This window comes from Diadema antillarum, unplaced genomic scaffold (genome assembly GCF_040938485.1).
Source record: "Diadema antillarum isolate AM-2024a unplaced genomic scaffold, OU_Dant_1.0 scf00000017, whole genome shotgun sequence".
In the NCBI taxonomy this organism is placed as follows: domain Eukaryota; kingdom Metazoa; phylum Echinodermata; class Echinoidea; order Diadematoida; family Diadematidae; genus Diadema; species Diadema antillarum.
Window position 1 is genome coordinate 70,402 of NW_027270906.1, and position 18,616 is coordinate 89,017.

At 38.9% G+C, this 18,616-nt stretch overlaps 1 protein-coding gene across 1 annotated transcript in view; it reads left to right on the top strand.

Moving 5' to 3' along the window:
• Positions 1 to 9,130: 9,130 nt before the first annotated feature.
• The window catches only part of LOC139725325 (regulatory-associated protein of mTOR-like), a 54,272-nt gene continuing 44,786 nt past the window's right edge, over positions 9,131 to 18,616 (top strand). The window contains exons 1-2 of the mRNA XM_071636415.1: positions 9,131 to 9,480; positions 18,134 to 18,236. Coding sequence (XP_071492516.1) covers positions 9,343 to 9,480; positions 18,134 to 18,236 — 241 coding nt within the window. The 5' untranslated portion in view covers positions 9,131 to 9,342. The remainder of the gene's footprint in view (positions 9,481 to 18,133; positions 18,237 to 18,616) is intronic.

An 18,616-nucleotide genomic window follows, 5' to 3' on the forward strand; every position in this document is an offset into this window, starting at 1 on the left:
TTTGTTATAACCGAACAAATACAATATATCACAAAAACAATGAAACAAGGGAACAAATTACGAACACGGTTAAAATTCGAAAGTCCGGTTTCAGCGAAGTATGAATTCAGGCTGCAAATTTATCCACTCTATGTGTTTTATTTTTTATTTGTTCGGTCATATCGGAATTTTGATATAAGGAAAGAAAACTGCCTGCCCTGATGACTTCGTTATAACAGGAGTTCACTGTACTTGTAGTGCACTAGCAATCAATTGAGTGGCTGGAAAAGACTTGTCATGCATGCGTATCCAGGTGATATAAAGGGAAGTGGATATTGTATTGTGAAAGTTTGGTGTGGTGTGATGTGATACCATGCTAACAAAATTTCTTTGGATGTTTGTGCTTGTGCTTACTTTGAGTAGCATATTTGTGGCAGTGAGAATGAAAGTGATAATACACTGGAGATATCTGTAATGCATAGCATTTAGGATGGTCACAGGGAAACACTATACAACACTGGAACATGTCATTGAAATGGGTGCAACTTCTGACACTAGATGTATTCTAGTTTGCAATTTCAACACACATAGCACATGTACAGTCAGTGTACTTGTCGATCATAATACAGAACCAGATACATATCTCTCATGTCACAACTTAAAGGACAAGTTCACCTTCATAAATATAAGGATTGAGAGAATGCAACAATATTAGTAGCATAGGCGCCGGAAGTGGGGGGGGGGGGGGGGGGGGGGCAGGGGGGGCGGCTGCCCCCCCAATCCAAAAAGTGGGGGGGCAAAACGCATTTTTGCCCCCCCCCCCCAAAAAGCCCCCCCCCCCCCCCCAAAAAAAAAAAATTATAATAATAATAAAAATAAATGAATAAACAAAGAAAATAAAATAAATATGTATATATATGAATAAAAGGGAAAAACATGGCTAAAAACGGCAGCTTTTGGACTGTAAAATGTCAAAATTTTCAAGCTCGCTCGCTTCGCTCGCTCGCATCCAGCAGTTGAGCCCGGTGCGCCTCCCCCTTAATTTCTAAAGCGAAAAACATAGCTACGACGGCAGTTGTTGGCCTCTAGAATGTCAAAATTTTCAAGCTTGCTCGCTTTGCTCGCTCGCATTGAATCGTTATGCCATTCTCCTAATGTTGCTGACAGTAATTGCCAGTAGTTGTGCCCGATGCCCCCACCCCTTAATTTCCAAAGCGAAAGATAAATACAGCTACAAACGGGAGTTTTGGGACTGTAAAATGTCAAAATTTTCAAGCTCGCTCGCTTTGCTCGCTCGCATTGAATCCTTATGCCATTCTCCTAATGTTGCTGCCAGTAATTGCCAGCAGTTGCGCCCGATGCACCGCCCCGTTAATTTCCAAAGTGAAAGATATAGCTACAAACCCCAGTTTTGGGACTGTAGAATGTCAAAATTTTCAAGCTTGCTCGCTTCGCTCGCTCGCATTGAATCGTTATGCCATTCTCCTAATGTTGCTGCCAATAATTGCCAGCAGTTGCGCCCGATGCGCCCCCATTTATTTCCAAAGCGAAATATATAGCTACAATCAAAACTCCAGTTTTGGAACTGTAGAATATCAAAATTTTCAAGCTCGCTCGCTTCGCTCGCTCGCATTTTATTGTTATGCCATTCACTTTATGTTGCTGACAGTATATAATTTATCGATCGTTTCACACCGTCATTCCATAATCCATGTAAGGAAAACTTACAATGTTCCTCAATGACTGCGTTGTTGAATCTATCACGTCATTCCGTAATGTGTTGTAGTCCCATTATTGCTCACGCACAAGCATACAGACCGTCAAAATTACTTAATGGTTCCCCCCCCCCATGTTTCGACCCACCGTACGCCACTTTTACATATATATATATATATATATATATATATATATATATATATATATATATAATAGATGTGTGTGCGTGTGTGTGTGTGTGTGTGTGTATGTGTATATTGTGTAACATATGCATGGTCTAATCTTGAGCCCCCTCCAATGTTTGCCCCCCCCCCCCCCCCCCCCCCCAATCCAAAACTGCTTCCGGCGCGCCTGATTAGTAGAACACATCAGTGAAAGTTTGAGGAAAATTGGACAATCGATGCAAAAGTTATGAATTTTTAAAATTTTTGTGTTGGAACCGCTGGATGAGGAGACTACTACAGCTTGTGAGTCATATGCGTACAACAGTATAAAGAAAATGTAAAGAAAATTCAACATATTTTCACTTTTTTCGCATAATAAAAGAGCACTTGACTTGCCTCTTTCGAAAGGCAGGGGGAATAATATTACCCATAACATTTGTCGGTAACGAGTCGGGGGAATGTGTACTTTTTTCAAAAGATGAAATTTTGTGAAATTCTCTTTATATTTTCCTTATATTGTTGTACGCATGTGACATCTAAAGGCCACCGCACACTACACGATTCGACTGGTCTTAAAGTCTTAAGCCAAGCTGGGTCTTAAGACCAGTCGTACGACCGGACACCGCACACTATACGACCCGACTGTAAAGCGCGCGCAGTGCGCACTGCGTGCGTTTGCATTTTGCTGCATTGTGAATGGCTGAAAGCTCACGACTGGTCGTAGAAATTCAACATGTCAAATCTCTACGACTGGCGCTAAGACCCAGTCGTACGACTAGAAAATGGCAAGACTGTGACGTCACACTTCTAGTCTTAAGGTCTTAAGACCGGTGAATCGGGGCAAAATCGTGTAGTGTGCGGCGGGCTTAAGTTATTCACACACTGCAGTAGTCTTCTCATCCAGCGGTTACTGCACAAAAACTTCAAAAATTCATAACTTTTGAACGGATTGTCCGATTTTCCTCAAACTTTCAATGATGTGTTCTACTAATATTGCTACATTTTCTCAATCCTTATATTTATGAAGGTGAACTTGTCCTTTAAAACATACAGAAGTCAATATATGGCAGTCACTTGTCGGACATTGAATCTGAAGGCACTGAATCATAATACATGTAGCCTGACCATTCAAAGGGATTGACAGAATGAGCTTTTTTGCTTCATCAGCAGCATAGTCTCAATGGGGGACAGTACAACCGAGAAATCTTTATCTCAGCCCATTAAAAGGGAAATCCAGTCAAAATTATTGTGATAAGAAAGTAAAATACTATTTAAACGGTAAAATTTTGGTCGAAATCAGGTGGAAAAAAATAGGAAGTTACAACATTTTGAAGTTTTGCTTATTTGTGAGGAAACGGTTCTTGAATGGTCAATATGAAGACCGCTATGCAAATGACAAAAATGAGCATGTCATACCCTCACAACTTGCCATATACAATGTAGTTTGTACATAAAATTTTGAAATTTCCAGTTTTTCATTCAAATGCAATTATGCCCAAGGCTCAAATCCTGATAACAAGTCAATATCTAACTGATCACTATTCTGAATTTATTCAACCAGAAATAACATCATGTTTCAAATTTCAACGACAGAAACATTGATTTTCGTAATTTTTTTTAACACGATCACTGGAATATTGTGAGGTTACGACAGGGTCAGCTCACTCATTTGCATATTCATATCCATTGTACAAGAACTGCAGAAATTTGCAGAAATTAGCAAAACTTCAAAATTTCATAACTTCCTTATTTTTCATCCGCTTTCAGGTAAATTTGTACTGTTGAACTCATGAGATTTGACTCTTTTTTTATCAGACTTACTTATTTTTGGACTGGATTTCCCCTTTAAATACTGAGGTTTGCAGTCATGATTGATTGTAATACATGTACAGTGTACTAGTAATTGTAGTGATTATGACAGCAGCCACGCAAGTTGCTAGTGTGGTATGTGCAATTATTCCAACTAGCAGCAGGTACAATATGGGTTAATGCCGTTTGGATGATAATCAAAGCAGGAAACCCAGACCTTCCAAGTCTTACGCCTATGGCGTGAGTCTCACTCACCAGCAACGCATCTCACGCACACCTACCCAGCAATAACTTTCTCATACTTCACAGAAAGAAAAAAAAAATGCGGCAGGTAGATCAATGATAAACGTTGGATTCATATGCTGGCTATAGACAATACATATACCCTACAAGCACTGTATCTTACAGCTATTCTTTCTAAATACCGTAGGTATTCCAAAGAAGTCTCCAAAAATTTTATCATCAATCTACTAGGTCACGTCAGTCATATAATTCTAGACTCATTCACACTTTATCAAAATTTAGGCAAAAAGGTCTCAAAATGCTGTCTTGTAGGACCATCTTCCGTAATGAATAGATGAGAATTATGCAGGTAAATTGTGTTAAATGTGTGCACCAAATCGAACAATTTCAAACTCCAAGATGAAAAACCCACGGAAAAACCTCAAAACGGTAGACGGGGTATCTATTCCAACCGCCCCCCCCCCTTTTTTTTTTTGTTGCTCTCGGTTGCTTCGCTAAATCGCACTTCCTCACTCCCAGCCAGTTGGAGAAACTTTATCTCTGCAATGGAAATGTGAAACTGGAAAGCTTGTAAGAGGGTGGCATTTGGATATAAATGGCTTGGCTGCATGGCCGGTGCCAGACCAAAGTCAAATGTACCTCAAAGCTCGGGCGTCGAATTAGGGTACACTGTAAAACAAAGCGATCCTAATGAAAGGTGGGTCCCATCTTTCATGAGGATTGTTCAGTTTTGTATATCTCGGCCGATTTCAAAACAAATTTTCATCAATTAAACATTGAATCCCTATTACTTTTCACATTTCATAAGAGGTTTCTCATTATCATTTCACCAAAAAATGTTAGAAACCTGAGTTCGGTCTCAATCAAAACCATACGATCCCTTAAAATGAAATGAAAAACGAAGACAAAATTCTATGTAGGTACAAACATTTGCAGTGTAAATATAGGTTTTCCCATCCATTTTCGCACTTTTGTCATTCAATTTCAAAGATTTATTATTCAATTCCGTCCGGGGAAGCACGTGGAACGCAAATCCTAACTTCAATTTCGTCAATTGTCATTGTAATTCGTTTTTTGTCAAACATTTTCGAAGACATAGTATTCAGAATCGTCAATTGTCATTCAAATTCATCCCTCCCGCTGACGGATCGCAGAATGTGAAGATCAAATTCGTTTTTGTTCACACAATTTCATGAATTTTTCATTCAAATTCGTCAGATGTTGTCGATTCTTTATTTTGAAGGTGAACCAACTTTAAGCCGACATATTTTTACTTTCTCTCGTAAATTGCATCGTTACACATTATTCCCTAACCATTTGCTTAGACAATACACACGAAAAACATGACTGCCAACCAAAATAGATTGAAAGATAAACGACAGTCAAAAGACATAACCCAGGACAGTATGTCAGTGTCACCTTTTGAACGTAATATTCAGGTTTTCACATCATAATGCATGAAGCAAACTTTAATTTTTGTACCCTGGAAAGTAGCAAACATAATTATGTTATCCATTCTTTGACATTAGACAGGCTATTATTCTACACTTAAATTTTGTCTTTAATCATGTTTGCCTGGAAATCGTTTGTCAGTGTTTTCGTCTGCGAGACGGTACGTCTGTTAGTATCAGTGTGTCCTCAGATTGCTTGTGTGTGTATGTCTGTATCTGTGGTTCTGTGTGTGTGTGTGGGGAGGGGGGACACTTGTGTGTATGTTAACTCCTCAATGTAAAATGTGAACGGTTACAGACAAAAATACATGAATGACTGGAAAATCACACCGGATAGAGATATGAGACGAATATGAATGAAAATATAACGAAAATGATTGACAAAAGACGAAATCGATCCTGCTGTTTTGAGTGCTGCGAGTGAGACTGACGAATTTGAACCGTAAATGACGAAAATGCATGCCAAATGACTAAATTGAATGGACTTTATTTGAAAATGAACGACGAAAGACGAATTTGAAAGTTAGATTTGCCTTTTCCCGACATCCTGCGACGAAATTGAAATAAAAATTTATGAAATTGAATGAAAAAAGTTTGAAAATGAATGGGAAAACCTATAATAATTGTACAGTTGCTGTACCTGAATCTGGGCTCCGCGCACTACGGGCCAGGAGCTGGACGTCACGTAAAAAAATCCAGAATAGCGCCATCATGTGGTGAAGTTACAAAAATCAGGAGGAAGTTGTTAGTGGTGATGTTACATCTCACAAGTCATCCACTGATAATATCATGTAAACACATTAATTTTACGAGACTTTTGAACATAAAATCATGAAGAACGAGGGGGATTATATTTCACATGAATTTATGGCAGCACATCTATAACTCTATTAATATAGCAACAGCAATTTTCAGGGGGAAACGGATTGTCTGGGAGATGCTAGATGATTGACGAAAATGTGATCGGCACACAAACTATTGGGGGACTTGAGAACGAGCTGATTTTCATTGTCGTCTCCAGCCAGTTTGCGTGTGTGGCCGGGTGTGTGGTTATTTACGGTGAAATTCCATAACTTGATTTAGGTTTATTTTGATAAAACATTTGTCTTTCACTGCCAAGATTTATGTTGACTGTGGGATTGGACTTACCTATACCATTCAATGGGCCTCGATTTCCCGGGATATTTGTCTTTACCACGGATGACAAACGAAACGACGATCAAAGCTTATAAGTATATTCTGATAGAACAACGCATCTCCGGTCTACCCGTAATCAGACGGTTACAGTTCGTTATTCCGAAGATTCGCTATTCCGAAGGTTCATTTTTCCGAATTTCATTTTCGGATTTAATGAATCTTCGGAATAACGAACCTTCGGAATAACGCCACAATGTTCGGATTAACGAACCCTTTTTCATTTTCGGATTAACGAACCTCATAGGGAATTTGTGTGTTTCGGATTAACGACCCTTCGAAATAACGAACCTTCGGAACAGCGAACCTTTGGAATGACGAACAGCACCCAATCAGACGGTGGCAACTCTAACGTCCATAACTTTCTCTTTCTACTTATTCCTGTCATATTGTATCTCACTCATATATAGCCTCTTCGCACATCCTTCCGAATTGCTAATGTGTGCAATGCAATGAGAACATGAAAAATAAACAAATGAACAGATTGAAAATAAATCTTGCATGCCTGATTATGGTGTTGCGTTTTAATCAAAAGCGTTGGCATGCATGCTTGCGTAATGAAGTAACTATTTCCCCACCCAGCTCAGCCAGGTCGAGTGTTTACTGCGAAGGTCATTGACCTTGTACTTGATCACCTTTAACTGTATCACATTTTCTTTTCTTTTTTCTTTTTTTTTTCTCAACCGTCCATTTAGATATTGGAAAAAAATAAGAAAGGAAGAGGTTTTGCCGCTTCATCTTATACACCAGAATTTATCTTCCAATTCATGCACAAAATAGTGTCAAAGTGGTGACTTCATCACATGTTCTTCCGAAGGTTACTAGTAGTTAATCCCAAAATGAAATAAGGTTCGTAATTCCGAACATATAGGGTTCGTTAAATCGAAAACATTTGTTTATATCTAGGCCCCCAATCTGAAAATGAAATCACGAGGTTCGTTTATTCAAATATGACTAAAGCCGTTAATCTCCCCCCCCCCCCCCCAAAAAAAGGAAGAAATAAATAAATATGATAAGTGATGTGCGTACAGCGAACCTTCATATCTGGCAAATCTTAGTTCATGTTCGGATTAACGAATCTTCGGGATAACGAACCTTACGTTTATTGTGTTTCGATTTAAGAACCTTCGGAATAAAGAACTTTTCTATATTGTATTTCGATTTACTTCGGAATAACGAACATACTTCATTTTTCGGATTATAGCAAACCCCAATTCTGAATGACAAACTGTAACTCCACAATAAAGCCCCAGCCCCCATACAGGCCTCTAAATAAATAATAAGATTAGATGTCCAGCTTTACCTTATGTGAGACCAAGAACAAAGTCGAACAGTCATTGCTTATACAGTAAATACAACCATAAAAGCATAGAATAGAGCCTATACCAGAAATACACAACATGATGACAATAAAGATTCTAATTAGGGAAAGGAATTATTAGCGAGTGACAATAGATAAAAAGAAGTGCTGATATTTCTTCTGTGGTTATGACTGTGTGATATTGACTATTCCACTCTACGTCTACTATCCATTTCCCAATTTTTAAGATTAATTTAAAAAGGAGAGAGTGGCTTTGCCAGTGTTCGCACACATTTCTAATCAGGAGGAGGGGGGGAGGAGGAGGAGGAGGAGGAGGAGGAGGAGGAGGAGGAGGAGAAGGAGAAGAAGAAGAAGAAGAAGAAGAAGAAGAAGAAGAAGAAGAAGGAACATCGAAGAAGATTGATGAAAAGAGGATAATAAAAATTTCAAAGACAGACAGAATCAAGTTGAATCCTGAAAGCCTTTCACCTTTGGAATCTTTGTTTATTTTTTCTTCACTGATGTACTTTCTGCATATTTCTCGTGCCTCTATTCAAACTCAACTCTTGATGACTGATTTTTATTTTTCAATTGACAGGAACCTCTGAATTTGTAGATGTATATAATGATCTTTAAAAAAATCACAAGTTTCATGTACAATAGCATCATGTGCTAGCTATGTCTAATAGGCGCGTATATGCCTTATCTCTATTATGAACATCCTTTTGTGCATTCAAATAAGATTAAAACAGAAAATATGACGTAGACATGCTCAACTGATTATGATATCAACCATCATAACGCTGACACGACAATATTTGGCTCAAGACCAAGGGTTATATATAGGGTTAGAGAATTGTGATAGGGTTTTCAATTAGGGTTATATAGTTTGAAGTGAGGGTTGGTATTAGGGTTAGGGCTTGGGGTTGTGTTTAAGTTAGGTAGAATGTCTGGCTTTGCGTGCAGATATTTCGTGGGAGCAAAATGAAACCCATCATAACATGACCTTGATACTCCCGTAACGGATTTTTTGGTCACCGAAAAAACCCCAAAACAAAACAAAAAACAAAACGTACAATTTGTAGAATGATACTTTAGTAGTGTTCACCGGTGCAGTGCGTGTGTCGGGGCGTGTGCAAGCGTGTGACGTCATTTGTAAATACAATGTACAAATGTAGCTTGAGCTAGCTAGCTATGAGAGATTTTGTGAGGAGGCCACGCAGCAGCCCGTGGTTGCACACGAGTCGTAATCCACCACATTGGCAACTCGCGGCGGCTTCGCAATGAATGAAAAACATGGCGACTTGCATACACACATGTAACTGTCAGCGGTTACAACTAATTCCTAAATTAACGACTGTCGATGCTGTTTCGTCTACGGCGTGAATGCGATTGTAGTGAATTTGCAGACCTCGTACTTCCTGTTTACCCTTGGACTGGATAAAAACTGACTACATTGGCTCGTAAATCTACGATCGCTAGAAACATGTTTGAGGATATTACGGAGTCTGAGGAAAGTGACCTGTGCGACTGGCAGCTGCCTCTCGCCTTTATGAAGAAGCGACACACAGACCTCATCGAAGGCAGCAAAACAGAAACACAAACATGGCGAATGAAAGAAAGGGTAAGCTTTGGTTCATTACTAAGTATTCCACTTGGGCCTTAAAACATGTTATTAAAAATAGTTTGATGAATACAGTGCAACTCCAATGAAGAGCAGGGAAACATACATTTGTACATTGATTAATTTGAAGCCTATTAAACACTGGGAAGTAAATTTTAATGTTCCATAAATTTACTTATAAGTTGTAGGCCGGGCCCAAGTTTCTAGGTTGCATAAACAATGCATGATGTGTGTTTTGCAGGTCGAGTAAACTACACTGAGTGATGTACCTTGCTTGCTGTAAATACCTTGTGTACCTGGTACTAGATAGTTTAGTATACCAACCTGCTGCATACAAGTATAACATTACAATTGTCAGGGGCAGATCCCGGAATTCTTGTCTTTTTATTGTCTTTTTATTTCTTTTGTTTAAAAAAAAAATAAAGAGGGGGCGCGCGCCCGGTGCCGCCCCCCCCCCCCCCCCCAGATCTGCCACTGATTGTAAACGAGCACATAAATTTAATTTACCCATGATTCCCATTTTCAGGAGCTGGATGTGAATGAATGCTCTAATCTAGAAAAGCTCCAGTTGAGCTAACTACGACCAGCAGCCCCATACGCATAGCGTAATGGGGCTGCGCACTGTAGCATTCAGGATCATGATAGAGTAGTATAGCGGACAAATATCAACTTAAAATCAAAAAATTTCTTCAATTTGAAGACTTACCAGTGAAGTTGAAGTATTAACAACAGGGTTCGTGCAATGTTTAGTTCTGCCAATCGTCCCTTTTTGTTCAAATTGATGACTTAATGTGACTCGATCCAGAGGAACTTTGGAGAACAACACTAAATTGACGGCCAGCGCATGCGCACACAGACTCAATGCCAATGGATTTGGGTTTGTACGCATGTGATGTGTGCGCATGCGCTGGCAGTCAATTCAGTGTAGCTCTCCCAGGTTCCTCTGGACCGAGTCATATTAAGTCATCAATTCGAACAGAAAGGGACTATTGGCAGACTTAAACGTTGCAGGAATTCTGTTGTCAATACTTCAACTTCACTGGTAAGTCTTCAAATTGAAGAAATTTTTCGATTTTAAGTTGATATTTGTCCGCTATACTACTCTATCATGATCCTGAATGTTACAGTGCGCAGCCCCATTACACTATGCGTATGGGGCTGCTGGTCGCAGTTACAGTTGAGCTAACTGAGCTGCGACCAGCCCGAGCGCAAAGCATTCTCCGACATGCGACAGTACTGTGTACAAGGAGCGCCTGGGATTATGACCAGCCGGAACTGTGTACAGCAATGGAGCACCCTGGGCTGGGGTTACAGTTGAGCATTGACCGAAAGATCGGTCTGTTTCTTGTAGTCGGGGATATGTTCCATGGAGACTACGTCTGGCTTCACAGAATCCCCTCCTACATGTATACACGAAGCATAGCCGGAAATATCAAAATATGAGAAAAGACTCCTCAGGACAGACAGATTTTTCTGTCTAAGTTGAGCATTATCACTCAGAGCGCATTGGACTTGCTTTTTCTCATTTAAATAAGGGCAAAATAATCTTAATTTTTACTAGCTACAATGTGTAGTCTATCTATCTGTGCTATAGTCCACAACAGTGACTATTGGTTCCCAGATCAAAATTGAACCATGGGAAAAAAGTGATACTAATGTCTAGTCGAGCATCAGCGGTCAAATGTTTGACGCCGTGTAATGGTCGAATTTTGGATGGTTTACTTTACAGTGCTGTTACATGAAGCTTGCAAGGAGACAATCTACACTGTACAGTACTTGGAGAATATATTTGATTTATTTTATCAAGGATTGTGAGTTTGTTTGTAGAACACTAGAAAATTTGGCATCATGATGATGATGGCTCGGGGACTACAAATTTACGTTTTGCACATGTCACACTTGGGAATTCCCAGTTGTGTATGCCAGCATAATGATTCATTATTTTTTGAAGCATGGCCAGACTGTTGTACTGTCTTCTAGACATTGGAGCTTCACAACAGTCAAGAGCTTTAACCTTTATTATTTTGTATGCTGTATGGTTCTCATGGATGTGTTAGAACTTGTTAAATTTTTGTCCGGTACATGGCACACAAAGCTCCAGCCCAGCCCAGTGTTGAACTGCAGCAACACTTGCAGGTGTTTCATGCTCACACAGTGCACAGCTCAGTTTCTGAAATCGACCATCACAACATTGAACAGTGTTTCTGAATGTTCTCTTGTTTTTACAGGAAATGACAAGTGACCTTTGAACTGATTAGTTTGGGAAATACTGTTTATTATTATTTTTAAATAGCATTTAACAGAGTGATTGATTTCCTTGTTCATGTGGTTGGGGATTGTTCAATGCCATGTGTTTTATGAGATGATGTATAATTGGCCACCCAGAATAACTGGAGAGTCTCATGTTTGAGTCCTTTAAAGACTTTGATACACTTTTCCCCCTAAACTGCCACTTTTCCTACTGATTGATGTTCGTTCTTGTTTCAGTAGGACCTTTCAACTTCAAGGAGAATTTCATTTACTTTACATTCAATCTTTAATGCTAAAATACAGGCTACAGCATTTAATATAACATACGGATTTCATTATTGCAAACTTAAACACTAGTATCTAATTTGTAATCATGTATGATTTATAGCAGAATCACTGATTGATTTATCCATTAGGATGAAGACAAACACACACACACACACACACACACACACACACACAAAATGCTTGTGAGGCGACTATACCGTATGTCCCCCCCCAAAAAAAAAAAAAAAATAAAAAAATAAAAATTACACAATGGGACCTTCCGATATAACTTTAAAAATGGTGAATCAGTCAAAATACAATTTCAGGGTATGAAACTATAACTCATTGCACACATCTTACAGAAAACCCCATTTGATTTGCTTCAGTGATCAAAGAGATAAGGATTTCTGTAGAGCATGTCAGGACTCTCTTCCCTCCAAGTTCTGTCTATTGTGTTTACACATTAATATGCAGTTCCATGAGCATCCAAGTACAAAATTTGTAAGAATCAGGCTCATGACATGCTTTATAACAATCCACATTTCTCTGTGACCACTTAACCAAATTGAATGTTTTTTTTTTTCAAAATAGAGCTAAGATGTTACATTTGAAGACCCTTACCTGTTCATAAATGTAAGTAGCATTTGGACAGTTTAATCATATTGGGTTTTATCAATGCGAAAATCTGATTGTATTGTAATTTTTTTGGGGGACATACTGTAATGTATCATGTGGCTGAAATATTGATTATGATTGTGCCCCAAAGTGTACAAGGTGAACATCTTCTATAAACTAATTATTTCCTGCAAACTGATTCTGTGTGAAAATCAGAATGAAGACACTGCCTGCCTATGAGGCTAGAAATGCTGCCTAATGTTTCCTGCCTTTCCTGAGGAACCGACTGCCAGGAAGTTCCCATGGTGCAGTAAGAATCGGACCTTACCCAGAGTAACTGGAACAGAAAACAATACGGTCTGCATCTTTGTTGTGTTGTGGTAGGCAGGATGCAACTGTAGATGTTAACAAAAGGAAAAATGAAAGTTTCTTTTATTGCGGTGAACTGTAAATCCAAGGCGGTGCAGTAGAAATCCACTGGAAAATTTCACTTTTCTTTTACAGATCTTCCGAAAAGAAACATTGTTCAACCTGTACATTGTTGAAACCGAGTTGGAAAGGAAAATTTCATAAGAAGTGATATTCTGGGGAAAAATCAGAGACTGATTGTTATTGACACAGTCATTCATAGACCCTAGAGTATTAAAACATTCTAGTTCTAGGTATCCAGCACAGAATTGGTACTAGTTAGCATAGTCTCAGTTAATGTGCTTAGAGTACCACAATGAAGTTCAAGTTGACTATAATGAACTGAATGAAATCACACAAACAAATTGGGACATACATGTATTTCCAAATGACAAAGTAAGGGACTTCTTACATGTCTAATGTTTTCACAAAACAGTGATGCACTAGCAACCTCTGTGATATTTACAGTTAACCCGTTGAGGACTGTTTGATTTTGCTACAACAAGCATTTCCCATAGACGCTTGATCGAGTATACTCGGGACTTTCCTCAACGGGTTGTATTAGCAGATAATGAAGTTATAGCATCACACGTCTCCCACTGATCTACTCACAGAAATTATCTGTTTTTGGGTTGTTGTTGTTGTTTTTTTTTTACATTGAAAAAATAAATGACAAGTTTGTATCCTGGATGTAAATCATGTTATGATGCATAATCTTGCAGTAACATTTGACTCAAGTTTCACACACATCTAGAACAGTGTCCTAAAAGTACCCAAACCTTTCATATAATGTCATTGTGGAATCAATCATTTTAGATCAAGATACCATGGTACAATGTGTGTACACCATACAGTACATTGTGTACATGTATACCTCTAGAGTTTCTGTAGGTTTATTGCAATGGCTTAATTTTCCCAGGGTAGCCTATTTTAATAGTGTTACTGTGTTAGCACTTCTTCCATAGGGCCTTGCCTCTATTTGTACCCCAGCATTGTCAGGTACTCATTTTCACACCTGGGTTGTAAGAAACATCATAGATGAAAAATGCTGTCAAAGGACATATTTTAGCTCTAGGCAGGACACAAACTACAATGTAGGTCCTCTCTGATTGAAAGTCAGAGTCCTATCCACATATTACAGTGCCCCTGTCACTGTCAACCGTCAGAATTAGTGCTTTGCCATGCAAACCATGGTGGCTCTTCATTGTACATTGTAGAGGCCTTTTACTGTCTCAGTTCTTCCTTGTTGCCATTTCAATCTCTATTCCACTTTCATGACTTCCTTTAGTGATGATATCACTGATTTGCTCGCTAATTGACCCTCCATGACATACTGTTGTTGTACTCAGTGCTTAAAGGCAGGCATTGTTTGGAGCTGTTTGGTGATCAGATGCCCTTTCTGCATATTGTCAGAATTTTATCAACCTGATATGGTGAGGCAGCCCTGCTTAGTCCATCACAAAATGTCATGTTACACACACATGAGGTCTGTTCTCTCTGGGGGAAAAATATAACACTTAGTAAACTTTGTGATGTTTGACCATGGTCTTGTCACACACAAGTGATAGTAGAAAACACAACCTGAAACAGCTGGGAGTTGACCTTGAGATAAATACGTTTCAAAATGGCATTGCGTCGTGTCTACTGGCAGAAAGGCGATCCTGGTCTCAACTACATTTCAAAATGCCCTTTGAATGGCATTTCAAATCAGCGCCTCTATAGTTTTGAAATGCGTTTGAAAACATGGTTGCATTTATCTACCCCCCCCCCAAAATGCCTCAAACGTGTTTAGGAATTTTTAGAAATTTTTTAGATAAACGCACCCAACATTGCAATGTCACGTAAAGATACATTGATATCATAATCACACTTGTGATGTTTGATATTGACGGTGATGCTGCAGATGGCTCCTGACAAAGCTGCAGAGGAGCTGTCCAGTAAATTTGGGAGTTTTGAAATTCTAAAATCATAGTTTTTCACTGCTAGTGAGAATGACCCTATGTCCTTTCCTCAGCCATGCAGACATGAGGGGCATCGACCAAGTGTGTTGGATGCATTGCTAATGAGTTCATTCTGATAATGCAGACACAGTGTGATAAGATTGGCAAGGTGCCCAAATGTCACTGTTTATTTTGCATTTTTGATGCAGTGTTAGAACAGAGGTCCTGCAATACAGATAACAGACGTTGCCAGTGTTGACTTTATGTGTTGATAATAACATTCTATAAGATGAATAATACTGTCAGTACGTTGTGAACAGTGAAGTAGAGTATTGACCTTTGAGTGTTTAGTGACCTATCTTTATTCTGGAGTGCAAAGCCCTGTTTTAACAGACCTCACCTCAACAACATACATGTATGGACAATGTTCCAAGAACAAAATTCCTTGCCTTGGGTAATAAAACCATAGGAGAGGGCGAGGCATACCGTTTTAACAGACACTTCAAAAACCTTCTATAATCTCTGGGGAGATTTCCATGAAGGGGGTGTGTCCACTGATGCGACTACAATGTACCCCGCCCACCGTCCAGCGCCGCCTATTGTCTATTGTGTACCTCATGTAGGCAGTCGTGTTAGTAAACAAAACATGGTTACAATCACTGATCTCAACTCCCTGTACAATGTACATTGTAGAGAGTAGTGGTTATAATCCATGTATGTGATCGCCATGTGGCGTGTCGGTCATTCTCAGTCTGCAATATTGCGCGTGCGTGTAGAGTGTATCAAAGGAATGTTATCGCGGTTGTGTTCTAAGGCTGCGTTCACATAGAAGTATACTATTCGGGCATTCGGGCTCGTTTTTCGAGGGCACGCGAATAGCTTGAATCGAACGATAGGATTTCCTCACACCGGTTCACATAAGAGGGCACTATTCGAAAGTACCGAATACAAGTTGTAGCTGCGAAAAGTATAGCAAAGTGGGAATCGAGCTTGTTCGATTTTCTTGCAGCGTATATCGTCTCTCGTTTATGAAATAATGACACTTTTGGTCTGGATTTGCCCTTTAGCAAAAATAAGCATGTAGACTGACATTCTGATGCAGTTTAGAAATTGTTAATAAGATTTGCTGGGATGTAGGAGGAAGAAATCCTCACTGCATGGGATGGTGAGTTGACGGTGCGGGTGGCGGTGTATTCGGTGCCCGAATACCGAATACCGAATACCGAATACCGAATACCGAATACCGAATACCGAATACTTCTATGTGAACGCAGCCTAATGGAAGGGTTGTTGGGGGAATGTCCGGGTAAAGGTAATTACCCTTGCTGGCTAGGATAGAATTTGGCAAAAGTTACTTCGACAACATTCTGCATGTAGCAACATTTTGTGGGGACTGTTTTAATAGGCAGGGTAAAAAAATTTTCTCGATACCTGGATGCTACCCGGACGTTGTGATGGTAACTCTAGTTTGAGTGGCTCTGTTAAAACAAGGCTTACGGTAAATGTTTTGTCCTACACGTACATGATTCAACAACTCCTGAAGCCAGTGTTGATGGCATTGTAACCAATGAAAATTTGAATTAAAAAGCTCTGAAAATTCACAGTCATAGTGGCACATTTTGTGAAAATTATGTAGAATGCACATTTTACAGACCACTGACGTAGATATTCCACATATATGTATCTTCCACTGTATAGAATGGCATTATTGTCTCATTGTGCCTCTGTTTATATTTCTGGCTTATCAATAAACCTGCAAATATTCTATGCTAATAATTTACTTTTTGTAAATCATTGACACTGTTGTACACTATAACCTATATTCACTTGCTTGTTTACTTGCCAAAACATTACAGTCATGTGCATACAGTGGTGTACATGATGCTTTCTGTAAAAGTTATTATATTTCATGTTATAAGTCAAAGCAGAGCTCTTTTCTTTGTATGTTTGTCATTTTTCAAAACTTTATGCGGGCTTTGATATTCTTTGGTTTAATATCATCATTATCACACAGTTTTGTACTCCTTATGCTTACTTGTATTGAAAAGTAAATTCATTGCAGCTGCCTGTGACCTTTGGTCAAGATCAAAATTTCTTATCATGCAAAAGCTTTGTAGCCCTTGATACAGTCTTTGTGGCAAGATTGTGAAAGGACAAGTAATTTTTAAGACTAAGGACAAGAATTGAAACCTCCATTTGCATGTTCAGTTGTATCATATTTCCTCTGTGAAAATGTATGATAGAAACTTGTAGTGTTTTTATCTTTGCCCTTTAAGACCAACCATTTACCCAGACTAAAGTATTCAAATTGATGAAATTCTTCCGTCGAGATGTTTTCATTGCAACTGATTGACAAATTGCCCTACATCGACGTAAGTAAGCACTGAATTGATCAGTGTTTTAGTAGTAGCCATGATAAAAATCATGGGGGTACATACTCAGACGAAAGTACTCGTACAAGTAATTAAGGATTGAGGAAATTCTGTCTCTGAATACACTGCTATTAGATGCAAATTGAGGATCCAGTAACACATCCTCAACCAGGAAGTTTTCAGTCTCTTAGCATGGGCATACAATGTATTTTAATGATGCAGTAATCAAAAGCCACATCTGATTATAGACATCTAACAAATATGCCACTTTTGGAAAAAAAAAAGAAAGAGCTGTACCTTTATACATTGTAGTATGCTGTCAGTCTCTCTGGTATATTACCATATGTCCTCCCCCCCCCCAAAAAAAAAAAAAAAAAAAAAAAAAAATAAAAAAATAAAAATACAGTGGGACCCTCCGCAATGATAACTGTAAAAAGAGTGAATCAGTCAAAATACAATTTTAGGGTATGAAACTACAACTTATTACCCACATCTTACAGAAAACTCCGTCCGATTTGCTTCAGTAGTCAAAGAGAAACGAGGATCTTTGCAGAGCATGTCAGATATCCCTTCCCTCCAAGTTCTCTCTATTGTTTCCACACATTAATCATGCAGTTCCAAGAGCATCCAAGTGCTAAACTTGAAAGAAACAGACCCATGACATGCTTCACAATAATCCACATTTCTCTGTGACCACTTAGCCAAATTGAATCTAGAGTTTTCTGCCTGAAAATTGCCTGTATGGACAGGTGATTGGCACTACAGTAACTGTTTTTTTTCCCTTCCCATTATTTCTGTCAGATGAAAACAGTGAGCGTTGCCTTGGTGATATGTCTCAACGTTGGAGTGGATCCACCAGACACAGTGAAGACATCACCTTGTGCAAGATTGGAATGCTGGATAGGTAAAGAAATACTGTTTCCAAACCTAGACATTCTTCAGAATCAGCTGTTTGTCTCTTCTGAAATGAGCACTGTTTTCAGACCTTGATATTCTTTAGATGAAACTGTGCTTCATGTAGACGGTACTTAGTATATTTTTCAAGAGCATGATGTCACAAATTCTGTATAAGCATGTACACACAGGATCATGAAACACATTTTAAAGAACAATTTTCTCTCCTCTCGAAATGCAAGAGAAATTTGTTTGTGATATTCATATCGCTTTGATGAAAATGTCATGGAAGAAAACCTGGTTGGTTATTTCTGTTTGCAGTGAAAGTGGAATCCCATTTGCTCTGACCTTTAAAGCCTGATGTATTCTCATCAACCTGCCTTTCTGTAA